Source organism: Pseudophryne corroboree, chromosome 10, assembly GCF_028390025.1.
Source record: "Pseudophryne corroboree isolate aPseCor3 chromosome 10, aPseCor3.hap2, whole genome shotgun sequence".
NCBI lineage: Eukaryota > Metazoa > Chordata > Amphibia > Anura > Myobatrachidae > Pseudophryne > Pseudophryne corroboree.
Window position 1 is genome coordinate 65,891,842 of NC_086453.1, and position 27,085 is coordinate 65,918,926.

General features: G+C 48.3%; 2 protein-coding genes across 5 annotated transcripts in view; one reads left to right on the plus strand and one right to left on the minus strand.

Annotated features, from left to right (window-relative positions):
• LOC134966032 (uncharacterized) overlaps window positions 1-27,085 on the plus strand; it is an 81,057-nt gene that overhangs the window by 40,508 nt on the left and 13,464 nt on the right. For 2 of the 4 annotated variants that reach the window (XM_063942488.1, XM_063942489.1), the window contains exon 1: window positions 25,618-26,088. The exons of the other annotated variants lie outside the window; for them this stretch is intronic. The gene's annotated coding sequence lies outside the window, so the exon portion shown is untranslated. Of the gene's footprint in view, window positions 1-25,617; window positions 26,089-27,085 lie in introns of those variants that run through there. 4 annotated transcript variants of the gene reach the window in all.
• Window positions 10,334-25,613, minus strand: LOC134966031 (interferon-inducible GTPase 5-like). The gene is made up of 3 exons (XM_063942486.1): window positions 25,479-25,613; window positions 23,901-24,556; window positions 10,334-11,882 (listed from the first exon to the last, which is right to left on the minus strand). Exons 2-3 carry the CDS (start codon window positions 24,551-24,553, stop codon window positions 10,769-10,771), a joined length of 1,767 nt encoding a protein of 588 aa, XP_063798556.1. The 5' UTR covers window positions 24,554-24,556; window positions 25,479-25,613; the 3' UTR covers window positions 10,334-10,768.

Sequence of the window (27,085 nt, forward strand, 5' to 3'; positions counted from 1 at the left end):
GCCTGTCAATCAGGTGGAGCGCAGCAGCTAGAATGGAGCATAGCGCAGCTCCATTCTGGCCTATGATGAGAGCTTTGTGGTCTGCGGTTAACCGCGAGGTTAATTGGGGTCACTGGAAAATAGGGGAGTATTTTGGGCTTTTTTCCCCAGGATTCCAATTGGACTCTACTTGACAAGGGGACCGAGGGGCTCCGTGGGACACTAGGTAAGTATGTGTGAGTGTGTAAGTGTGCATGTATGATAATTAAAGTTATACTGTCACGATGTGTGTGTATTGTTTTTATTTGGGTATTTCTTTTGTTGTAGAACTACAGGTACCAGCGGGCCCGTTATTTCCCCGCATGCTGGTACATGTGGTTATCCAAGTACCAGCAAGTGAAGGAGGCTTGCTGGGACTTGTCGATCTACAACAAAAGACAATATTCTTTTTTTACACAAAGGCTATCAGCCCCCCATCCACCGCCCAGGGATGGGTGGGGGGGCAGCCTCGGGCTTCACCCCTGGTCCTTGGGTGCCTGGAGGGGGAGGACCCCTTGATTTAAGGGGTCCCACTCCTCCAGGGAACCCCGGCCAGGGGTGACTAGTTGGGGGAGGGGGGTAATGCCATGGCCGCAGGGACCTATATAAAGTGTCCCCCGGCTGTGGCATTATCTTCTCGGCTAGTGGAGCCCGGTGCTGGTTTTAAAAATACGGGGGACCCGTACGTCTTTTGTCCCCTGTATTTTTTGAACCAGGGCCGGCCCAAGAGCCCGGTGCTGGTTGTCTAAATACGGGGGGACCCCAGTCATTTTCCCCCCGGTATTTAAACAACCAGGGCCGGCTCAAAGAGTCCGAGGCTGGTTATGCTTAGGAGCGGGGACCCCACGCATTATTTATTAACACTTTTAACTGTATTAACTCTTTTCATACTGTACACAATGAAGCCCAGCACGGATCTCACTGATCCGGCCGGGATTCATTATGTTATGTCCGGCAGTGTTTTACTAATCACTCCCGTAAAACACTGCCCGACAATACGAATCACATCGATATCGGAAAATACGAAAAACTAATACTCGGCAGCTTAGTAAATTACCGAAAATAATTTCAAAGAGTTGCAGAAACATACAGCCGATAAAATTCAAGTTTAAACTCTCACCAATTCGGCAGGAACACGAATTTTAGTAAATATACCCCCCAGGCTTGAAACATCTCCCCCAATATCTTCACAGTTCATAGCAAAGTATGGTACACGACTGAATTTTTTATTGTGCCAAATATAAGCAAAATATATGTAACTACCTTATTGTTATTGGGTCTAGGTAGGGATTATCATTGGTGGGTTATCAATCGATGGTTACCATCGATGGTACCATTGAAGGATAACCTCAATTGTGGGGGGAAAATCTATAAGGTAACTATCGATTGTTTCCGCCATCGATGGTCAGCCCTACTTTAGTATTGAGCAAGTCGAGGACCAATCAGGGCCTGGAGGTGTGGCTTCATGGGTTCCAGGAGGCGGAGCTATGCTCCGTGTCCTTGACACCCTGGAGAAAAAAACAAAACAATAGCTTCTTATCATCTGGTTCTCCCCCATCGATGGTAAAAGTAGTTAACATTGGTCATAGACGATCAATGATTTTTAATCATCGTTGGTGGATTGCCATCCCTAGGTCTAGGTGACAGGTAAGCGTTAAGGAGCCTGGCGTAGACAGGTATTACGGAAACAGTCATGGCAAACGAAAATGGCAGTCTGTTTATATAAGATTTCAAACATAGGAGGAGATTTATCAAAGCTTGGAGAAAGACAGAGTACCATCCAAACTGTCATTTTTCTAGCACTGCCTGTAACATTAAAGTTAGACCCTGATTAGTACTTTATCTCTCTCCAAGATTTGATTAATCTCCGTATAGAAAGGGTTATTCGCTAATGCTGATTCTCACAGCTGATGACAGGCAATTGCAGCCATGTTTTGCCCAATCTGAACACCTATATGCGTTGCCAAGGTAACGCTGGCAGAGAATTGCCAGTTTGCACTATAACTATAGTAACCAATCAGACACTTGTCTACTTACGCGAGACAGATAAAAGCTAATTGCCCAAAAGAGTGTGTGTGTGTGTGTGTGTGCGCGTGTGTGTGTGAACATGCAACAGACGCTAACAAAATGCCAAACTAAAGTCTCTAAACAAATACTTTTGAGTCTCACAGATTTGTTCTTTTATTTAGAGATCAGTGAAATAAAATAAGTCAGTCACTTGCAAACATGCAAATATGGATTTCCATAGAAAGCTGTCATAGGGCACGGAATTACCTCTTATATACCATTAACAGGCTGCGTAGTATGCTGGCGCAACATAAATTGTATATAAATAAATAGGTTTTAAACGTAATACAAGATGAAAACAGCAGGTGGCGCCACTATATAGTACAAGTTACTGCCGCATTTCCCCAAATATTGTACTTCTGTCCATTTAATGGAGAACATTTACCGTATCATAATAATGTAGCACATTGCTGAGCCTGGTTATACTGCATACAACAAGTATATGTGGCAACAAGTCTCATATATTTTAATATTTTGGCCATATCATATTTATCTTGGCATAGCTGACTGATGAAATAAATAACAATACAATGAATAATAATTAATGGTATTAAAACGAGCTGCGTTGTCTATCTATTCTGATTCAATAGGACACACCTATTTCTGGAGAGGATAAAACATACACTATTGACATGTACTCTTTTTTTCTATGGTAACAGCCTTCTACACACACACACAGAGGAGAAAGCCATTTTATAGGCTCAACCATCATTCGGAGAGTGAAGCCTATTAGGTCACTAGACAGGGACCTCATCAAAATGGCTGCCTCCAGCTGTGCCCAGGCAACTGGTACACTTTAACTGGCAAAAGATTTTCTAGGATTGCAGATCTGTGAAATGGAGAGAGATGAGGACAGTACGGAGAGTGGGCTGAAGTGAAAAACATCAACAACATAAATTATTCAACGGCCAGATCCTATCCACTTTTTGTCCTCCTTTAATTGCAGGAAAAAAATATATATATTTCTTAGTTCACCAAAGTTATATACGTGGACCAGCATTATCCTGCTGCATTACATCTTACCTTATTTTAGTTTTGGGTACAATTTTCCTTTAATGTTACATGTATTAAAAGTTTCTCATAAGTATTCATGGCAAAATTGGTCATATCAATCTGGCCACCTAAGAATTACACATGCTACATGGCTTCACTGCAACTATTTCACATGCGTGATACATGTCTGCAGCTTTGCTTACATTAAACATGTAAATTAAATGGAAATAAGTAATGTAGAATGTGTAATTCATATTTGACCACCTATGTCATCCATTTTAGTAGATAATAACTGTATAATAAGGTAAACTGTCCTAATGACTGATCTTAAGTTTAACACATTTCTGCCCAATAAATAATCAGATACTGTAAATAAAACATTTTTTTATTTTATTCACTCGGTGCCTTATGGACCCAATTCAGAATTGATCGTAAGCCCCATACCCTAGAACGATATGTCTGAGGCTGAAGTCAGAGGCGATTTCCCTTGAACTTTCCCGGGAGCTTCCCGGGAGTGGTTCCATACGATTTGGTACATTTTGCATGCGATCCCAGCCATGCCTGCGGGAACCGATATATCATGAGTGCAACACTAACGATATAGGGGAGCCGATTCGACCCTCACGGGAACGCGCATTGGATCAGAAACACATCCAAAATGCCCGATTTCACCCGATAGATCAGCCCGAAATTGGCTGAAATCGGGCATTATTATTCTAGTGTATGGGGCCCTTAACATGTGGGGGGACGGCCAGCACAGGTATACAGCCCCCCCCCCCCCCTCCCGCACACATGCAAAAGCATTGCACGCCGGCGATGCTTTTACATGTTTAGGGTATCACTCTGCCTACGCAGCTGTGCTGTGAAGGCAAGTGGCTACTCGCCATGTTTCAGGTCGCAGCGGCTGCGTGACGTCATGCAGCCGCCACGGGAGCCCCGCAAACGTTCCGGACAGGCCTGCACTGTCCGGGCCGCGTCCCCCCAACGGCACTGTAAAGCCCTTTAAACGCCGCCGCGACGCCTCTGCCTGTCCATCAGAGGCGTTCGCAGAAGTGAGATGCCGTTGCATCTCACAGTATGCCCACGCGCAGTACGGCTTCTGTGCAAACGTCTCATGGCATCAGCATGCAACTGATGCCGCAGCAGCGTTCTATGCTGAATCAGGTCCAATGTTTGAAATAAATAACATATAAGCAAAATTTACACCTATCTGAATTTTCTGAAGCTGGAATTCCAACAGTCGTTTGTCAATTACATTGGCATAGAAAGTAAATAAGGGTTTATGAGTAGACTCGATGCAGATTCACTTGATAAAAGTGTGTTGCGATTCCACATTCATAAAACTAGATAAGTCTAAAGAGCACTCATAAGTGCTGCATTTAATAAATAAGGATAACTATAAACTGATCACTTGCAATTACATGGATCATATGGAATGAACATAGGGCCTAATTTAGGATGGATCGCAACATTTGCGAATTGCAATGTGGCCAATTATCGAACTACTGCTTATGCGCAGCATTTGCATTGCGCACGCACTAGCAAAGACTGCGACACAAAATGCGTACACATTGTGATCGCAATGCAGTCTGGGCGGAAACCCGCCGTTATCTGGGTGCGCCTTTTTAAGGAGGACCTCTGATGTCAGCGATGACCACTTCCAGCCTCTTGTTTAGCAAAAATTGAGGACGACCTTGCCTGGCGCAGATAGGAAAAAATAAGATTTTACTTACCGATAAATCTATTTCTCGTAGTCCGTAGTGGATGCTGGGGACTCCGTCAGGACCATGGGGGATAGCGGCTCCGCAGGAGACAGGGCACAAAAGCAAGCTTTTAGGATCACATGGTGTGTACTGGCTCCTCCCCCTATGACCCTCCTCCAAGCCTCAGTTAGGTACTGTGCCCGGACGAGCGTACACAATAAGGAAGGATCTTGAATCCCGGGTAAGACCCAAACCAGCCACACCAATCACACCGTACAACTTGTGATCTGAACCCAGTTAACAGTATGATAACAATGAAGTAGCCTCTAAAAAAGATGGCTCACAACAATAATAACCCGATTTTTGTAACAATAACTATGTACAAGTAATGCAGACAATCCGCACTTGGGATGGGCGCCCAGCATCCACTACGGACTACGAGAAATAGATTTATCGGTAAGTAAAATCTTATTTTCTCTAACGTCCTAGTGGATGCTGGGGACTCCGTCAGGACCATGGGGATTATACCAAAGCTCCCAAACGGGCGGGAGAGTGCGGGTGACTCTGCAGCACCGAATGAGAGAACTCCAGGTCCTCCTCAGCCAGGGTATCAAATTTGTAGAATTTTACAAACGTGTTCCCCCCTGACCACGTAGCTGCTCGGCAAAATTTTAAAGCCGAGACCCCCTCGGGCATCCGCCCAAGATGAGCCCACCTTCCTTGTGGAATGGGCATTGACAGATTTTGGCTGTGGCAGGCCTGCCACAGACTGTGCAAGCTGAATTGTACTACAAATCCAACGAGCAATAGTCTGCTTAGAAGCAGGAGCACCCATCTTTTGGGGTGCATACAATATAAACAGCAAGTCAGACTTTCTGACTTCAGCCGTCCTGGAAATATATATATATATATATATATATATATATATTTTTAGAGCCCCGACAACGTCTAGCAACATGGAGTCCTCCAAGTCCCTAGTAGCCGCAGGCACCACAATATGTTGTTTCAGGCGAAACGCTGACACCACCTTAGGAAGAAACTGGGGACGAGTCCGCAGTTCTGCCCTGTCCGAATGGAAAAACAAATATGAGCTTTTTTTAAGACAAAGCCCCCAATTCTGACAATCGCCTGGCCGAGGCCAGGGCCACAACATGGTCCCTTTCCATGTGAGATATTTCAAATCCACAGATTTGATCGGTTCAAACCAATATGATTTGAGGAATCCCAACACTACGTTGAGATCCCACGGTGCCACTGGAGGCACACAAGGGGCTGTATATGCAATACTCCCTTGACAAACGTCTGGACTTCAGGAATTGAAGCCAATTTTTTCTGGAAGAAAATCTACAGGGCCGAAACTTGAACCTTAATGGACCCCAATTTGAGGCTCATAGACACTCCTGTTTTCAGGAAGTGCAGAAATCGACCTAGTTGAAATTTTTTCGTGGGGCCTTCCTGGCCTCACCCACGCAACATATTTTCACCACATGTGGTGATAACGTTGTGCGGTCACCTCCTTCCTGGCTTTGACCAGGGTAGGTATGACCTCTTCCGGAATGCCTTTTCCCTTAGGATCCGGCGTTCAACCGCCATGCCGTCAAACGCAGTCGCGGTAAGTCTTGGAACAGACAAGGTCCCTGCTGGAGCAGGTCCTTTCTTAGAGGCAGATGCCACGGTTCCTCTTGGAACAGACATGGTTCTTGCTGAAAGCAAATCCCATCTTAGCTCCCGAGGCCATTAGTCCTCTGTGAGCATCTCTTGAAGTTCCGGGTACCAAGTCCCTCTTGGCCAATCCGGAGCCACGAGTATAGTTCTTACTCCTCTACGTCTTATAATTCTCAATACCTTGGTTATGAGAAGCAGAAGAGGGAACACATACACCGACTGTTACACCCACGGTGTTACCAGGACGTCCACAGCTATCGCCTGAAGGTCTCGTGACCTGGCGCAATACCTGTCCCGTTTTTTGTTCGGGCGGGACGCCATCATTTCCACCTTTGGTCTTTCCCAACGGTTCACAATCATGCGGAAAACTTCCCGATGAAGTTCCCACTCTCCCGGGTGGAGGTCGTGCCTGCTGAGGAAGTCTGCTTCCCAGTCGTCCACTCCCGGAATGAACACTGCTGACAGTGCTATCACATGATTTTCCGTCTAGCGAAAAATCCTTGCAGTTTTGACCACTGCCCTCCTGCATCTTGTGCCGCCCTATCTGTTTACGTGGGCGACTGCCGTGATGTTATCCCACTGGATCAATACCGGCTGACCTTGAAGCAGAGGCCTTGCTAAGCTTATAGCATTACAAATTTGCTCTTAGCTCCAGTATATTTATGTGGAGAGAATTCTCCAGACTTGATCACACTCCCTGGAAATTTTTTCCCTGTGTGACTGCTCCCCAGCCTCTCAGGCTGGCCTCCGTGGATACCAGCATCCAATCCTGAATGCCGAATCTGCGGCCCTCTAGAAGATGAGCACTCTGTAATCACCACAGGAGAGACACCCTTGTCCTTGGATATAGGGTTATCCGCTGATGCATCTGAAGATGCGATCCGGACCATTTGTCCAGCAGATCCCACTGAAGAGTTCTTGCATGAAATCTGCCGAATGGAAGCGCTTCGTAATAAGCCACCATTTTTTACCAGGACTCTTGTGCAATGATGCACTGACACTTTTCCTGGTTTTAGGAGGATCCCGATTAGCTCGGATAACTCCCTGGCTTTCTCCTCTGGGAGAAACACCCTTTTCCTGGACTGTGTCCAGAATCATCCCTAGGACCAGCAGACGTGTCGTCGGAACAACTGCGGTTTTGGAATATTTAGAATCCACCCGTGCTGTCGTAGAACTACTTGAGATAGTGCTACTCCGACCTCCAACTGTTCTCTGGACCTTGTTCTTATCAGGAGGTCGTCCATTTTCTTTGAAGACGAATCCTCATTTCGGTCATTACCTTGGTAAAGACCCGGGGTGCCTTGGACACTCCAACGGCATCGTCTGAAACTGATAGTGACAGTTCTGTACCACGAACCTGAGGTACCCTTGGTGAGAAAAGCAAATTTTGGGACATGGAGGTAAGCATCCCTGATGTCCCGGGACACCATATAGTCCCCTTGTTCCCAGTTCGCTATCACTGCTCTGAGTGACTCCATCTGGATTTGAACCCTTGTAAGTGTTCAAATTTTTCAGATTTAGAATCGGTCTCACCTAGCCTTCTGGCTTCAGTACCACCCTATAGTGTGGAACAATACCCCTTTCCTTGTTGTAGGAGGGGTAATTTTATTATCACCTGCTGGGAATACAGCTTGTGAATTGTTTTCAATACTGCCTCCCTGTCGGAGGGGGACATTGGTACAGCAGACTACAGGAACCTGCGAGGGGGGAAACGCCTCGACATTCCAATCTGTGCCCCTTTGATACTACTTGTAGGATCCAGGGGTCCTGTACGGTCCCAGCGTCATGCTGAGAACTTAGTAGAAGCGGTGGAGGGCTTCTGTTACTGGGAATGGGCTGCCTGCTGCAGTCTTCTTCCCTTTCCTCTATCCCTGGGCAGATATCTTATAGGGACGAAAAGACTGAGGCTGAAAAGACGGTGTCTTTTTCTGCAGAGATGTGACTTAGGGTAAAAAACGGTGGATCTTCCAGCAGTTGCCGTGGCCACCAGGTCCCATGGACCGACTCCAAATAACTCCTCCCCTTTTATACGGCAATACATCTTTGTGCCGTTTGGAATCTGCATCCCCTGACCACTGTCGTGTCCATAAACATCTTCTTGCAGATATGGACATCGCATTTACTCTTGATGCCAGAGTGCAAATATCCCTCTGCGCATCTCGTATATATAGAAATGCATCCTTTAAATGCTCTATAGTCAATAAAATACTGTCCCTGTCAAGGGTATCAATATTTTTAGTCAGGGAATCCGACCAAGCCACCTCAGCTCTGCACATCCAGGCTGAGGCGATCGCTGGTCACAGTATAACACCAGCATGTGTGTGTATACTTTTTAGGATATTTTTCTGATAAGCATGTGAGCGCCTTATCCACCCTGAGGGGTGTTTCCCAATGCGCCTTAACTTCTGGCGGGAAAGGGTATACCGCCAATAATTTTCTATCGGGGGAAACCCACGCATCATCACACACTTCATTTAATTTATCTGATTCAGGAAAAACTACAGGTAGTTTTTTCACCTCACACATAATACCCTTCTTTGTGGTACTTGGAGTATCAGAAATATGTAACACCTCCTTCATTGCCCTTAACGTGTGGCCCTAAAGGAAAATACGTTTGTTTCTTCACCGTCGACACTGAAATCAGTGTCCGTGTCTGGGTCTATGTCGACCGACTGAGGTAAATGGGCGTTTTTACAAGCCCCTGACGGTGTCTGAGACGCCTGGACCGGTACTAATTTGTTCGCCGGGCGTCTCATGTCGTCAACCCACTTGCAGCGTGTTGACATTATCACGTAATTCCATAAGTAAGCCATCCATTCCGGTGTCGACTCCCTAGAGAGTGACATCACCATTACAGGCAATTTGCTCCGCCTCCTCACCAACATTTTCCTCATACATGTCGACACACACGTACCGACATACAGCACACACATAGGGAATGCTCTGATAGAGGACAGGACCCACTAGCCCTTTGGGGAGACAGAGGGAGAGTTTGCCAGCACACACCAAAATACTATAATTATACAGGGACAACCCTTATATAAGTGTTCCTCCCATATAGCATTTAATATATATGTATATCGCCAAATCAGTGCCCCCCCTCTCTGTTTTAACCCTGTTTCTGTAGTGCAGTGCAGGGGAGAGCCTGGGAGCCTTCTCCTCAGCCTTTCTGTGAGGGAAAATGGCGCTGTGTGCTGAGGAGAATAGGCCCCGCCCCCTTTTCGGCGGGCTTCTTCTCCGGAGATTGTGAAGTCTGGCAGGGGTTAAATACATCCATATAGCCTCAAGGGCTATATGTGATGTATTTTTCGCCATACAGGTATTCTACATTGCTGCCAGGGCGCCCCCCCCCGCGCCCTGCACCCTCCGTGATCGCTGTGGGAAGTGTGCTGACAGACAATGGCGCACAGCTGCAGTGCTGTGCGCTACCTGAGGAAGACTGAAAAGTCTTCTGCCGCCTGGTTCCGGACCTCTTCAATCTTCAGCATCTGCAAGGGGGTCGGCGGCGCGGCTCCGGGACGAACCCCAGGGCGAGACCTGTGTTCCGACTCCCTCTGAAGCTAATGGTGTCCAGTAGCCTAAGAATCCAATCCATCCTGCACGCAGGTGAGTTGAAATTCTCTCCCCTAAGTCCCTCGATGCAGTGAGCCTGTTGCCAGCAGGACTCACTGAAAATAAAGAACCTAAAAACTTTTTCTAAGCAACTCTTTAAGAGAGCCACCTAGATTGCACCCTTCTCGGACGGGCACAAAAACCTAACTGAGGCTTGGAGGAGGGTCATAGGGGGAGGAGCCAGTACACACCATGTGATCCTAAAAGCTTGCTTTTGTGCCCTGTCTCCTGCGGAGCCGCTATCCCCCATGGTCCTGACGGAGTCCCCAGCATCCACTAGGACGTTAGAGAAATCTTTGATGTTCCGGTAATTGCATATGAATTTGCGACCAGCCCGCATATTGCGATGCATTCGCAATTTTTACGATGACCGTTTTTTTATCTATTTCTGGGTGGCAACTATTTGATTGCAGAAACTGCTTTATAGCAGAAACTGCAATCCTTACTGAATTAGGCCCATCATTTGATGAGTTTCACCCATTAACAGCCCACCCAATAAAGTGTCCTTAATTGTGTGGTGGTCAAGTAGAGTTGGCAGCTTTGCTTCTGACTGAAGAAGTTGGGATATATATTCTGGAAGCCTTATCTGTGGATGACAGTAGATCTCTAAATGGCATATTTCCTTTATCATTGCTAAAAGTACATAGCAGCAATATTAATTGAATTAATTAAATGCTTTAACAATAAGGTTTATTCATGGAATTTAATGGCTAAGCAGATGATAGTGCTCTGGCTAGAACTCTTTGGGCATCCTCAGACATGGCCTCCAAACATCGACTCAATACTAAATAGCTGGCGTGGAAAGCAATTCCGCCAGTGGCCAAGGGGCCCAAGAGAGGAAATCTGTGCAAAAACACTCCTGCCACTTCTAACCCAATACCAGTGGCTGTGCCCAGCAATTTCGCAACAAGCTCACGCGTCACCCCCTTCCCTGCAGGACTCTGGATCTCCAGCATTAGAGTGGGAACTGGAACCCCACACTTATGGGACAAGTTGGCAAGCGAATCAGCATCCAGCCCCAACTCTTGGCGGTAGGTGTCCAGACGTGCAGTCAGTAAGGAGAGGTCACATGCAATGCCTAATCCAGGTACCGGTACACTGGCCACCAGACTGGAGAGCAATGCCACCTTCCAAACCTCCTGGGAGAGTGCCTCTTTTTTCTTCTGTATGACTTCAGCTGAGAGGTTTGGGAGCGAGAGGAAGAATGCGCGCAATTTCTGGCTGGAGAGTCTCTTCTCTAGGTGACTCAATAACCTATGAAATTCAGGCCCCGGAACTTTAGCAGGAGATAGAACGAAAACTTCATTGTTTATTGGTCCTGGTGGGGCCTCTTCATTCTCACAGTCTTGGATAAAGACGCTGTCTTTGCCCTCCTTCTTCAGTTCTAGAACCAGTGATCTGTAACTACTTGAAGCCTCCTGCCATGGGGTGAGGAACAGAAGTGTAAAGTCGTAGCGGCTGATGTGCACACTCTCCAGGTACTTTTTCGGCTGAGATTCCAGGCTCTCCATTCCAGGAAGGTCCCACAAGCTGGCCTTTGGGTACTTTAGACTAGGATACTCAATTGGATTTTCGGGGTTTCCACCGTGGGCCGCACCACTCTCCCCGTTGGTCAACCCGTGGAGGCAATTCAGAATAGAGTGACGGAAGCCTGGGTTGCCACCCATTAGTGCAAGATCAAACCGTGTGTCTAACAGAGAGTCTAGACTGCTCTGGATGAATCTGACCATCTCCGAAATTCCTCCCCTCTCCAACGCAGACTGCAACTCCGCAATCTCTTCATAGCCGATCACCTCGTACCCTTGTTGGGCAAGGCACAGTGGTCTGTGGATAAAAGATGGAAACGTGAATTAATTAAAAAAAGCAAGATATGAAATATGATATAAAAAGTAGAGTTACGCAACTAGGAAAAAAGGCAAGAGAGGGGGGAAAAGGAAGGGTGGAGAGTACAGTAAACAGAAATGTAATATATGGAAGAAAAAATAAGATTTTACTCACCGGTAAATCTTTTTCTCGTAGTCCGTAGTGGATGCTGGGGACTCCGTAAGGACCATGGGGAATAGACGGGCTCCGCAGGAGACTGGGCACTCTAAAGAAAGATTTAGTACTACCTGGTGTGCACTGGCTCCTCCCTCTATGCCCCTCCTCCAGACCTCAGTTAAGGAAACTGTGCCCGGAAGAGCTGACATTACAAGGAAAGGATTTTGGAATCCAGGGTAAGACTCATACGAGCCACACCAATCACACCGTATAACTTGTGATAACCTTACCCAGTTAACAGTGTGAACAAACAACATAGCATCAACCAAAGGATGCCAATATAACATAACCCTTTATTAAGCAATAACCATATACACGTATTGCAGAAAGTCCGCACTGTGGACGGGCGCCCAGCATCCACTACGGACTACGAGAAAAAGATTTACCGGTGAGTAAAATCTTATTTTCTCTAACGTCCTAGTGGATGCTGGGGACTCCGTAAGGACCATGGGGATTATACCAAAGCCTCCAAACGGGCGGAAGAGTGCGGATGACTCTGCAGCACCGAATGAGAGAACTCCAGGTCCTCCTCAGCCAGGGTATCGAATTTGTAGAATTTTGCAAAAGTGTTTGAACCCGACCAAGTAGCAGCTCGGCAAAGCTGTAATGCCGAGACCCCTCGGGCAGCCGCCCAAGAAGAGCCCACCTTCCTTGTGGAGTGGGCTTTCACTGATTTTGGATGCGGCAATCCTGCCGCAGAATGATCCTGCTGAATCGTGTTACAGATCCAGCGCGCAATAGTTTGCTTTGAAGCAGGAGCACCCAGCTTGTTGGATGCATACAGGATAAACAGCGAGTCAGTCTTCCTGACTCCAGCCGTTCTGTTAACATAAGTCTTCAAAGCCCGGACCACGTCCAGCAACTTGGAATCCTCCAAGTCACGAGTAGCCGCAGGCACCACAATAGGTTGGTTCAAATGAAACGAAGACACAACCTTTGGTAGAAATTGCGGACGAGTCCGCAATTCTGCCCTGTCCATATGAAAAACCAGATAGGGGCTTTTACATGACAAAGCCGCCAATTCTGACACACGCCTAGCCGAAGCTAAAGCCAACAGCATGACCACTTTCCATGTGAGATACTTTAGCTCCACGGTCTTAAGTGGCTAAAACCAGTGGGATTTCAGGAACCCCAAGACCACGTTAAGATCCCAAGGTGCCACTGGTGGCACAAAAGGGGGCTGAATATGCAGCACTCCCTTAACAAACGTCTGAACCTCAGGCAGTGAAGCCAGTTCCTTTTGAAAGAAAATCGATAGGGCCGAAATCTGGACCTTTATGGACCCTAATTTTAGGCCCATTGTCACTCCTGACTGCAGGAAGTGCAGGAATCGACACAGCTGGAATTCCTCTGTAGGGGCCTTCCTGGCCTCACACCAAGCAACATATTTTCGCCATATACGGTGATAATGTTTTGCAGTCACGTCTTTCCTAGCCTTTATCAGCGTAGGAATAACTTCATCCGGAATGCCCTTTTCCGCTAGGATCCGGCGTTCAACCGCCATGCCGTCAAACGCAGCTGCGGTAATTCTTGGAACAGACAGGGCCCTTGTTGTAACAGGTCCTGTCTGAGAGGCAGAGGCCATGGGTCCTCTGTGAGCATTTCTTGCAGTTCCGGGTACCAAGTCCTTCTTGGCCAATCCGGAGCAATGAATATTGTTCTCACTCCTCTTTTTCTTACAATTCTCAGCTCCTTGGGTATGAGAGGAAGAGGAGGAAACACATAGACCGACTGGAACACCCATGGTGTTACTAGTGCGTCCACAGCTATCGCCTGAGGGTCCCTTGACCTGGCGCAATACCTGTTTAGCTTTTTGTTGAGGCGTGACGCCATCATGTCCACCTGTGGGAGTTCCCATCGATTTGCAATCAGCGTGAAGACTTCTTGATGAAGTCCCCACTCTCCCGGGTGGAGATCGTGTCTGCTGAGGAAGTCTGCTTCCCAGTTGTCGACCCGCGGAATGAACACTGCTGACAGTGCCTGCACGTGATTCTCCGCCCAACGAAGAATCCTGGTGGCTTCTGCCATCGCCACCCTGCTTCTTGTGCCGCCCTGTCGGTTGACATGGGCCACTGCAGTGATGTTGTCTGACTGAATCAGCACTGGTTGGTCTCGAAGCAGAGGCTCCGCTTGGCTTAGGGCGTTGTATATGGCCCTTAGTTCTAGGATATTTATGTGCAGACAAGTCTCCTGACTTGACCACAGCCCTTGGAAGTTTCTTCCCTGAGTGACTGCCCCCCAACCTCGGAGGCTTGAATCCGTGGTCACCAGGACCCAGTCCTGTATGCCGAACCTGCGGCCCTCGAGGAAGTGAGCCCTCTGCAGCCACCACAGAAGAGACACCCTGGCCCTGGGGGCCAGGGTGATCAGCCGATGCATCTGAAGATGCGATCCGGACCACTTGTCCAACAGATCCCACTGAAAAATCCTGGCATGGAACCTGCCGAAGGGAATGGCTTCGTATGACGCCACCATCTTTCCCAGGACTCGCGTGCAGTGATGCACCGACACCTGTTTTGGCTTCAGGAGGTCCCTGACCAGAGTCACGAGCTCCTAAGCCTTCTCCTCCGGGAGAAATACCTTCTTCTGGCCTGTATCCAGAATCATGCCCAGGAAGGGCAGACGCTTCGCAGGGATCAGCTGCGACTTTGGAATATTCAGAATCCAGCTGTGCTGCCGCAACACTTCCTGAGAGTGTGCTACGCTGATCAGTAATTGCTCCCTGGACCTCGCCTTTATGAGGAGATCGTCCAAGTATGGGATAATTGTAACTCCTTGCTTCCGAAGGAGCACCATCATCTCCGCCATCACCTTGGTAAATATTCTCGGTGCCGTGGACAGGCCAAACGGCAGCGTCTGGAATTGGTAATGACAGTCCTGTACCACAAACCTGAGGTACTCTTGATGAGGCGGATAAATGGGGACATGCAAGTAAGCATCCTTGATGTCCAGAGACACCATGAAATCCCCCTCTTCCAGACTTGCAATGACCGCTCTGAGCGATTCCATTTTGAACTTGAATTTCCTCAGATAAATATTCAGGGATTTTAAATTCAAGATGGGCCTGACCGAACCGTCCGGTTTCGGTACCACAAACATAGTGGAATAGTAACCCCTTCCCTGTTGAAGGAGGGGAACCTTTACTACCACCTGCTGGAGGTATAGCTTGTGAATTGCCGCCAGCACTACCTCCCTTTCCATGGGGGAAGCTGGCAAGGCCGATTTTAGGTAACGGTGAGGGGGCGTCACCTCGAACTCCAGCTTGTATCCCTGAGACACAATTTGTATAACCCAAGGATCCACCTGTGAGCGAACCCACTGGTGGCTGAAATTTCGGAGACGCGCCCCCACCGCTCCTGGCTCCGCCTGTGGAGCCCCAGCGTCATGCGGTGGATTTAGTGGAAGCCGGGGAGGACTTTTGTTCCTGGGAACTAGCTGCATGGTGCAGCTTTTTTCCTCTACCCCTGCCTCTGGCAAGAAAAGATGCCCCTCTGACTTTCTTGCTCTTTTGCGAACGAAAGGACTGCATTTGGTAATACGGTGCTTTCTTCGGCTGTGAGGGAACATAAGGCAAGAAATTTGACTTCCCTGCCGTAGCAGTGGAAACTAGGTCCGAGAGACCATCCCCAAATAATTCTTCACCCTTATAAGGCAAAACCTTCATGTGTTTTTTTAGAGTCGGCATCCCCTGTCCATTGCCGAGTCCATAAGACCCTTCTGGCAGAAATGGACATTGCGTTTATTCTAGAGCCCAGCAGGCAAATGTCCCTCTGGGCATCGCGCATATATAGGACAGCGTCCTTGATATGTCCCAGGGTCAGTAGAACAGTGTCCCTGTCCAGGGTATCTATCTCCTCCGAGAGATTATCAGTCCAAGCTGCTACAGCACTACACATCCAGGCCGAAGCAATTGCTGGCCTCAGTAGAGTACCAGAATGTGTATAAACAGACTTCAGGATAGCTTCCTGCTTTCTATCCGCAGGATCCTTTAGGGCGGCCGTATCCTGAGACGGCAGGGCCACCTTCTTAGATAAGCGTGTCAACGCCTTGTCTACCCTCGGGGAGGATTCCCAGCGTAACCTGTCCGTTGGCGGGAAAGGATACGCCATCAGTAATCTCTTGGAAATTACTACTTTCCTATCAGGGGAATCCCATGCTTTTACACATAATTCATTTAATTCATGTGAAGGGGGAAAAGTCACTTCTTGCTTTTTCTCCCCATACATATAAACCCTCTTGTCAGGGACAGGGTTTTCCTCTGATATGTGCAATATATCCTTCATTGCTATAATCATGTAGCGGATGGCTTTAGTCATTTTAGGCTGCAACTTTGCATCATCGTCATCGACACTGGAGTCAGACTCCGTGTCGGCATCTGTGTCAACCATCTGGGATAGTGGGCGCTTGTGAGACCCTGACGGCCTCTGCATTGTAGGATCGGGCATGGGTTGAGACCCTGACTGTCCCAAGGCTACAGCTTTATCCAACCTGTTATGTAAGGAGCTTACATTATCATTTAACACCTTCCACATATCCATCCAATCAGGTGTCGGCACCGTCGGCGGCGACACCTCATTCACCTGCACTTGTTCTGCCTCCACATATCCTTCCTCATCAAACACGTCGACACTGATGTACCGACACACCGCACACACACAGGGAATGCTCTGACTGAGGACAGGACCCCACAAAGGCTTTTGGGGAGACAAAGAGAGAGTATGCCAGCACACACCCCAGCGCTATATAACCCAGGGATTACACTGTACCTTAGTGATTACCCAGTAGCTGCTGTTTGTGATCGTTTTGCGCCTATAATTAGTGCCCCCCCTCTCTTTTTACCCTTTTTGCACCTGGATACTGCAGGGGAGAGCCTGGGGAGCGTCTTTCCAGCGGAGCTGTGAAGAGAAAATGGCGCTGGTGTGCTGAGGAAGAAGGCCCCGCACCCTCAGCGGCAGGCTTCTGTCCCGCTTCTATGTGTAAAAAATGGCGGGGGCTCGAACATATATCCAGTGCCTGACTGGATATATGTGTTATTTTGCCAAAAGGTACCTTAATTGCTGCCCAGGGCGCTCCCCCCTGCGCCCTGCACCCTACAGTGACCGGAGTGTGCGGGTGTGCTGCGAGATCAATGGCGCACAGCTGCAGTGCTGTGTGCTACCTTAAGTGAAGACAGGAGTCTTCTGCCGCCGATTTTGATGTCTTCATGCTTCTGCTGCTTCTGTACTTCTGGCTCTGCGAGGGGGACGGCGGCGCGGCTCCGGGAACGGACGATCAAGATTAGGTACCTGTGTTCGATCCCTCTGGAGCTAATGGTGTCCAGTAGCCTAAGAAGCGCAACCTAGCCGCAGTTAGTAGGTTTGCTTCTCTCCCCTCAGTCCCACGTAGCAGAGAGTCTGTTGCCAGCAGAAGCTCTCTGAAAATAAAAAAACCTAAACTAAAATACTTTCTTCTTAGCAAGCTCAGGAGAGCCCACTAAAAGCACCCAGCTCTGGCCGGGCACAGATTCTAACTGAGGTCTGGAGGAGGGGCATAGAGGGAGGAGCCAGTGCACACCAGGTAGTACTAAATCTTTCTTTAGAGTGCCCAGTCTCCTGCGGAGCCCGTCTATTCCCCATGGTCCTTACGGAGTCCCCAGCATCCACTAGGACGTTAGAGAAAATAAGATTTTACTCACCGGTAAATCTATTTCTCGTAGTCCATAGTGGATGCTGGGAACTCCGAAAGGACCATGGGGAATAGTGGCTCCGCAGGAGACTGGGCACAACTAAAGAAAGCTTTTAGGTCACCTGGTGTGCACTGGCTCCTCCCACTATGACCCTCCTCCAAGCCTCAGTTAGGACACTGTGCCCGGACGAGCTGACATAATAAGGAAGGATTTTGAATCCCGGGTAAGACTCTTACCAGCCACACCAATCACACCGTATAACTCGTGATACTATACCCAGTTTAACAGTATGAAAACAACTGAGCCTCTCAACAGATGGCTCAACAATAACCCTTTAGTTAACAATAACTATGTACAAGTATTGCAGACAATCCGCACTTGGGATGGGCGCCCAGCATCCACTACGGACTACGAGAAATAGATTTACCGGTGAGTAAAATCTTATTTTCTCTGACGTCCTAGTGGATGCTGGGAACTCCGAAAGGACCATGGGGATTATACCAAAGCTCCCAAACGGGCGGGAGAGTGCGGATGACTCTGCAGCACCGAATGAGAGAACTCAAGGTCCTCCTCAGCCAGGGTATCAAATTTGTAGAATTATGCAAACGTGTTTGCCCCTGACCAAGTAGCAGCTCGGCAAAGTTGTAAAGCCGAGACCCCTCGGGCAGCCGCCCAAGATGAGCCCACCTTCCTTGTGGAATGGGCTTTTACTGATTTAGGATGCGGCAGTCCAGCCGCAGAATGCGCCAGCTGAATTGTGCTACAAATCCAGCGAGCAATAGTCTGCTTAGAAGCAGGAGCACCCAGTTTGTTGGGTGCATACAGGATAAAACTGTGCATAGAGTTTTCCTGACTCTAGCCGTCCTGGAAACATAAACTTTCAAGGCCCTGACTACGTCCAGTAACTTGGAATCCTCCAAGTCCCTAGTAGCCGCAGGCACCACAATAGGTTGGTTCAAGTGAAAAGATGATACCACCTTAGGGAGAAACTGGGGACGAGTCCTCAATTCCGCCCCATCCATATGGAAAATCAGATAAGGGCTTTTACATGACAAAGCTGCCAATTCTGACACACGCCTGGCTGAAGCCAAGGCCAATAACATGACCACTTTCCACGTGAGATATTTTAGATCCACGGTTTTAAGTGGCTCAAACCAATGTGATTTTAAGAAACCCAACACCACGTTGAGATCCCAAGGTGCCACTGGAGGCACAAACGGGGGCTGAATATGCAGCACTCCTTTCACAAACGTCTGAACTTCAGGTAGTGAAGCTAGTTCTTTCTGGAAGAAAATCGACAGAGCCGAGATCTGTACCTTAATGGAGCCTAATTTCAGGCCCATAGTCACTCCTGCTTGTAGGAAATGCAGAAATCGACCTAGTTGAAATTCCTCTGTTGGGGCCTTTTTGGCCTCACACCAAGCAACATATTTCCGCCATATGCGGTGATAATGCTTTGCAGTTACATCTTTCCTGGCTTTAATCAGCGTAGGAAAGACTTCCTCCGGAATGCCCTTTTCCTTCAGGATCCGGCGTTCAACCGCCATGCCGTCAAACGCAGCCGCGGTAAGTCTTGGAACAGACAGGGCCCCTGCTGCAGCAGGTCCTGTCTGAGCGGCAGAGGCCATGGGTCCTCTGAGATCATCTCTTGAAGTTCCGGGTACCACGCTCGTCTTGGCCAATCCGGAACCACGAGTATTGTTCTTACTCCTCGTTTTCTTATTATTCTCAGTACCCTTGGTATGAGAGGCAGAGGAGGGAACACATAAACTGACTGGTACACCCACGGTGTCACTAGAGCGTCCACAGCTATCGCCTGAGGGTCCCTTGACCTGGCGCAATATCTCTCTAGTTTTTTGCCACTCCCGGAATGAACACTGCTGACAGTGCTAGTACGTGATTTTCCGCCCATCGGAGAATCCTTGTGGCTTCTGCCATTGCCATCCTGCTTCTTGTGCCGCCCTGTCGATTTACATGGGCGACTGCCGTGATGTTGTCTGACTGGATCAGTACCGGCTAGTGTAGAAGCAGGGATTTTGCCTGACTTAGGGCATTTTCCAAAATATTTATTAGGCGATGCATCTGAAGATGCGATCCGGACCATTGGTCCAACAGGTCCCACTGAAAGAGTCTGGCATGGAACCTGCCGAAAGGAATTGCTTCGTAAGAAGCCACCATCTTTCCCAGGACCCGCGTGCAGTGATGCACCAATACCTGTTTTGGTTTCAGGAGGTCTCTGACTAGAGATGACAGCTCCTTGGCTTTCTCCTCCGGGAGAAACACTTTTTTCTGGACTGTATCCAGAATCATACCCAGGAACAGTAGACGTGTCGTCGGAACCAGCTGTGATTTTGGAATATTCAGAATCCAACCGTGCTAGTGTAGCACCTCCTGAGATAGTGCTACTCCCACCAACAACTGCTCCTTGGACCTCGCCTTTATTAGGAGATCGTCCAAGTACGGGATAATTAAAACTCCCTTTCTTCGAAGGAGTATCATCATTTCCGCCATTACCTTGGTAAACACCCTCGGTGCCGTGGAGAGTCCAAACGCAGCGTCTGGAATTGGTAATGGCAATCCTGTACCACAAATCTGAGGTACTCCTGGTGAGGATAGTAAATGGGGACATGCAGGTAAGCATCCTTGATGTCCAGGGATACCATGTAATCCCCCTCGTCCAGGCTTGCAATAACCGCCCTGAGCGATTCCATCTTGAACTTGAATTTTTTTATGTATGTGTTCAAGGATTTCAAATTTAAAATGGGTCTAACCGAACCGTCCGGTTTCGGTACCACAAACAGTGTGGAATAGTAACCCCGTCCTTGTTGAAGTAGGGGCACCTTGATTATCACCTGCTGGGAATACAGCTTGTGAATTGCCGCTAGCACAGCCTCCCTGTCTGAAGGAGTAATCGGCAAGGCAGATTTTAGGAACCGGTGGGGTGGAGACGCCTCGAATTCCAGTTTGTACCCTTGAGATACTATTTGCAGGATCCAGGGATCCACCTGTGAGCGAGCCCACTGATCGCTGAAATTTTTGAGGCGGCCCCCCACCGTACCTGGCTCCGCCTGTGGAGCCCCATCATCATGCGGCGGACACGGAAGAAGCGGGGGAGGACTTTTGCTCCTGGGAACCTGCTGTTTGTTGCAGCCTTTTTCCCCTACCTCTGCCTCTGGACAGAAAGGACCCGCCTTTTCCACGCCTGTTTTTCTGAGTCCGAAAGGACTGTACCTGATAAAACGGCACCTTTTTAGGCTGTGAGGGAACATGGGGTAAAAATGCTGACTTCCCAGCAGTTGCTGTGGAAACTAGGTCCGAGAGACCATCCCCAAATAACTCCTCACCCTTATAAGGCCTTCCATGTGCCTTTTTGAATCTGCATCCCCTGTCCACTGGCGAGTCCATAAGCCTCTCCTAGCAGAAATGGACAATGCACTTATTTTAGATGCCAGCCGGCAGATCTCCCTCTGTGCATCTCTCATGTATAAGACTGAGTCTTTTATATGCTCTATGGTCAGCAGAATAGTGTCCCTGTCTAGGGTGTCAATATTTTCTGACAGGGAATCTGACCACGCAGCGGCAGCACTGCACATCCATGCTGACGCAATAGCTGGTCTAAGTATAATGCCTGAGTGTGTATATACAGACTTCAGGATCGCCTCCTGCTTTCCATCAGCAGGTTCCTTGAGGGCGGCCGTATCCGGAGACGGTAGTGCCACCTTTTTAGACAAACGTGTGAGCGCTTTATCCACCCTAGGGGGTGTCTCCCAACGTGACCTATCCTCTGGCGGGAAAGGGAACGCCATTAGTAACTTCTTAGAGATTACCAATCTTTTATCAGGGAAAGCCCACGCTTCTTCACACACTTCATTTAATTCTTCTGATGGGGGAAAAACTACGGGTAATTTTTTTCCCCCCAAACATAATACCCTTTTTAGTGGTACCTGGATTTATATCAGAAATTTGTAACACCTCTTTCATTGCTTCAATCATGCAACGAATGGCCTTAGTGGACATTAGACTAGACTCATCGTCGTCGACACTGGTGTCAGTATCCGTGTCGACATTCGCGTCTGCCATCTGAGGTAGCGGGCGTTTTAGAGCCCCCGATGGCCTTTGAGACGCCTGGACAGGCACGAGCTGAGAAGCCGGCTGTCCCGCATTTGGCATGTCGTCAAATTTTTTGTGTAAGGAGTCGACACGTGCACGCAATTCCTTCCATAAGTCCATCCACTCAGGTGTCTGCCCCGCAGGGGGTGACATCCCTTCTATAGGCATCTGCTCCGCCTCCACATCATTATCCTCATCAAACATGTCGACACAGCCGTACCGACACACCGCACACACACAAGGAATGCTCTAACAGAGGACAGGACCCACAAAAGCCCTTTGGGGAGACAGAGTGAGAGTATGCCAGCACACACCAGAGCGCTATATAATGCAGGGACTAACTGAGTTATGTCCCCTATAGCTGCTGTTATATATACTGCGCCTAAATTTAGTGCCCCCCCTCTCTTTTTTACCCTTTTCTGTAGTGTAGACTGCAGGGGAGAGCCAGGGAGCTTCCTTCCAGCGGATCTGTGAAGGAGAAATGGCGCCAGTGTGCTGAAGGAGATAGCTCCGCCCCTTTTTCGCAGACTTTTCTCCCGCTTTTTTATGGATTTTGGCAGGGGTAATTATCACATATATAGCCTCTGGGGCTATATATTGTGATATTTTTGCCAGCCAAGGTGTTTTTATTGCTGCTCAGGGCGCCCCCCCCTAGCGCCCTGCACCCTCAGTGACCGGAGTGTGAAGTGTGCATGAGGAGCAATGGCGCACAGCTGCAGTGCTGTGCGCTACCTTGGTGAAGACTGAAGTCTTCTGCCGCCGATTTTCCTCTGTAAGGGGGACGGCGGCGCGGCTCCGGGAACGAACACCAAGGACGGGTCCTGCGGTCGATCCCTCTGGAGCTAATGGTGTCCAGTAGCCTAAGAAGCCCAAGCTAGCTGCAAGCAGGTAGGTTCGCTTCTTCTCCCCTTAGTCCCTCGCTGCAGTGAGCCTGTTGCCAGCAGGTCTCACTGTAAAATAAAAAACCTAATTATATACTTTCTTTCTAGAAGCTCAGGAGAGCCCCTAGTGTGCATCCAACCTCGGCCGGGCACAAAATCTAACTGAGGCTTGGAGGAGGGTCATAGTGGGAGGAGCCAGTGCACACCAGGTGACCTAAAAGCTTTCTTTAGTTGTGCCCAGTCTCCTGCGGAGCCGCTATTCCCCATAGTCCTTTCGGAGTTCCCAGCATCCACTAGGACGTCAGAGAAATAACCAGTATACTCTTGATTGGGATACTGGGGTTTACACTGCACAGATCTGGTGATCAAAATATTAGAATGGAGCCTGAGTTGGCTCTATTCTGATATTCACGCAAAATGCTAATGTTTTTTCTCTGCACAATGCGTTCTGATTTTGTACGTACAGAGTCGCAGTACAGATTTGGATGCACAGTTGCAAATATTAGCTACTGGATGGTGACTGGGAGGTAACGGGGGTGGCTAAAGAGACGCAGGAAGATGTTGCGTCTAATGGGAGTGTCGCAGGCTGTTGTGTACAGTCACTGATAACAGTTGCGTACAGAGATGCACAGCCGCTGACACAGGAGGTCATACTCGGACAGAGAAACTGAACCCCAAAGGGCAGGTGCAAGTATTGGAGCAGCAATGTAAGGTCTATAGGCACTGCAAGCGGCAACTCAGTCCTTGCCCATTGCTAAGTATGACTGTACACCAGAGGAAAGGCTCCATAGCGGCAAAGATGCAGAGGCAACTGCAGCAAATTATGCAATGGGATAAATTTACTAAGGTGGGAGTTTTTTAGAACTGTTGCCCAACCAATCAAATTCTATCTATTATTCTTCTACAAGCAGCAAGATAAATGTTAAGTAGAATCTGATTGGTTGCTATGAGCAACATCACCAGTTCTAAAATACTCCCACCGTAGCAAATTTACCCAAATGACGGCCATAACTCAGAATTAGGCTCATAGTGCACCTACACCTGTCAGAGCATATTTACTCTTCCTTACCCGTGGTCAGTTGTTGTAACCTTCACCTTTCTCGCTAAGTTAAAAAAGATAAAAAAAACACCAGTTTGGCTTCTTACCTGCCGAGCACTTTTGATGTCTTCTCTATTTCCGCCTTCAAACCAGGAGTGTCCAGTTTACATGGCTCAAACCCAGATACCAAAAAGAGAGGTAGAGCCTCCTTTTCTGTCATTCTATCAAACGGCATCAGAGTGACCGTACGTAGCACTGACAGCACTTCCACCCTGGTGTACTCTTCCTTCATCCTCCTCTTCAGGGTATGCAAGTCACAGTCCACCTTAGTGCGCACTAAGCAGAATCTTTTCCCCTGAGTAAGCGCACTGCAAGCCAGATCAACATGAGCCTGTGAGAACTGGCCATCGGTGACCAGAAGCAGCAGATCAGCCTCAGGAATCCACTTTTCAGGAGACCCGTCATCCAACGGCAGCTCCCAGAGAGTCAGACCTGGGTGGGAAGGGTGCAGATACAGTAATGGGCCACCAGGCCGGTTATGACGAAGGAAGGTAGCTCTAGAATGCTGGTCATTTTCCGCGAGACCCAGAAGGGCCTGTATCAAAACAGTTTTACCAACACCTGGACCTCCTGCAACAGCAACAGAAAAATCCCAGCAGTCCTCTGGAGGTGAGTCTTCCGAATGGACAGATAGCTTGTTCTCAGTGTCAGGTGTTCTCAGTTCTCCATCAGACAAGCTCAGCTCGCTGAATGTTTCCATAACCTGTAGGGGACAGGAAAAAAGGGTTGTATTTGTAGGCAGCATTAGGATATATGGCGCAACACAAGCATTGGGATAGAAAGGCAGGGTTGGCAAGCTTAGTGAGATGACCACCACCCATCATGGATGTGCTTTCAACGTTATCATACACTTGGAGAATGTCATCTGTGGAATAGTGGGTGAAGAATGGAGATGGGTGTAATAACAAACGATAGGAAACATAATATAGGGTAACTATGAAATATTTTAGGATATATTAAGCATAGATATGCCACTGCAGGAGATGGAGATATGCCAGCCATCCTGCAGGAGAGGATAGGAAGACTTGTAAGTATAAGAGGGAGGGGACGGGGTGGGGTCTACGGATAAAGGTGGACACATTAGCTAAATATGTAAGATATACTGTACATATTGAAGGATTTGTCATGCGGCCTAAAGGATAAGCTAAATCAGGATGTGTATCAGATTATTATATAACAAAATGCAGGGAAATACAACATTATTTTGTATAGCAGGCTGATGACGTGTAGTATATTATATACTATATTATAATTATGTATACATTATATTATACATTATAGAATGATGTGGTGCAAGGAGTAATAAACGGGGTGTATGGATGATTATACTATCATTGGAAGAGGTGCAGGGTGAGAATCAGAGGGCAGGGGGTGTATTATAGGAGAGATAAAGTATAGCAGAATGTATATGTGGGGTGCAATAAATCACAGCAGTGTTTGTGTGTGTATATATATACACACACACACACACACATACATACATACATACATACATACATACATACGTGTGTGTGTGTTATATGATGGGGAGATGTGATACAGGTTCCTGTGCAGCATGGAGGGATAAGGGGTAGACTTCATGTAGGTGGGAGGGGAGAATGGGGCAGGGGTCCCCCTTTCCTCACTGGTTATATAGGTGCAGTATGTTGCCGGGTGGGGGTGGAAGCCCCTCGGTGTCAGGGCCCGGATGTCCTCAGGCAGCAGCACATACACCCGGCCTGGTTGTTGTGTGTCCTTCGGCTTCTCTCTCTCTGATCTCTCCCACCCCCTCCTCCTGACGTGCCCGAGTGTCCTCCCTCCTCTCTGCAGAGTCATCGCCTCCTCCTCTCCGGCCTGATACACACAGCACAGGCCTGGCACTGTATATACACAGGGTCCCAGCAGCAGCACAGGTTAGGGAGCTGACACTCTATACACACATCCAGCACAGGCCAGGGAGCTGACACTCTATATACACATCCAGTACAGGCCAGGGAGCTGACACTCTATACACACATCCAGCACAGGCCAGGGAGCTGACACTCTATATACACATCCAGTACAGGCCAGGGAGCTGACACTCTATACGCACATCCAGTACAGGCCAGGGAGCTGACACTCTACACACACATCCAGCACAGGCCAGGGAGCTGACACTCATTACATATACTGTACATACAGCCAGCAGAGCAGAGACCAGAGGACTGGCATTACTATATATTCGCTCCTGCTTGTAGCATCGATTCTGTGCAGCAGGCAAGTATAATGCATGTACTCATTGTAATGTCACTGTCTCAGTGTGACCTCCTGTGTATAGCACTCACCCATTGTGGGAGAGTTAGCCCCCTCCCTACACCCACTGTACCCCAGTTCCCTTGTGCACCTGGTCCCTAGTATTCTGCAGCCTTCCCCGCCCCAGCCGCTCTCCATGGTCCTTGGCACATACTTTCTTTCCTGTTGTTTTATTGTGACCCCTGTAAATCATATTGTATTATTATGGTCACTTACAGTAGGCCCAGGTTACCCTTCATCATGCTGCCTTTTTGTAACTGACCCCTTTCCCTATTGTTATATATCACCTTGCTGATGGGATCCTTCCTTTCTCTTCTTCACGCTGCAGTGTCGTTGTCACCCATAAACCCATTCAGTTTTGTTTATATTTACCGTTATAAACTTATTGTTGTACCCTCTTACTCTTCCCCCTTTCTGCCTCTTACTCTTCCCCTTTCTGCCTCTTACTCTTCCCCCTTTCTGCCTCTTACTCTTCCCCTTTCTGCCTCTTACTCTTCCCCCTTTCTGCCTCTTACTCTTCCCCTTTCTGCCTCTTACTCTTCCTCCTTTCTGCCTCTTACTCTTCCCCCTTTCTGCCTCTTACTCTTCCCCCTTTCTGCCTCTTACTCTTCCCCTTTCTGCCTCTTACTCTTCCCCTTTTCTGCCTCTTACTCTTCCCCTTTCTGCCTCTTACTCTACCCCCTTTCTGCCTCTTACTCTTCCCCTTTTCTGCCTCTTACTCTTCCCCTTTCTGCCTCTTACTCTTCCCCCTTTCTGTCTCTTACTCTTCCCCTTTTCTGCCTCATACTCTTCCCCCTTTCTGCCTCTTACTCTTCCCCTTTTCTGCCTCTTACTCTACCACTTTCTGCCTCTTACTCTTCCCCTTTTCTGCCTCTTACTCTTCCCCCTTTCTGTCTCTTACTCTTCCCCTTTCTGCCTCTTACGCTTCCCCTTTTCTGCCTCTTACTCTTCCCCCTTTCTG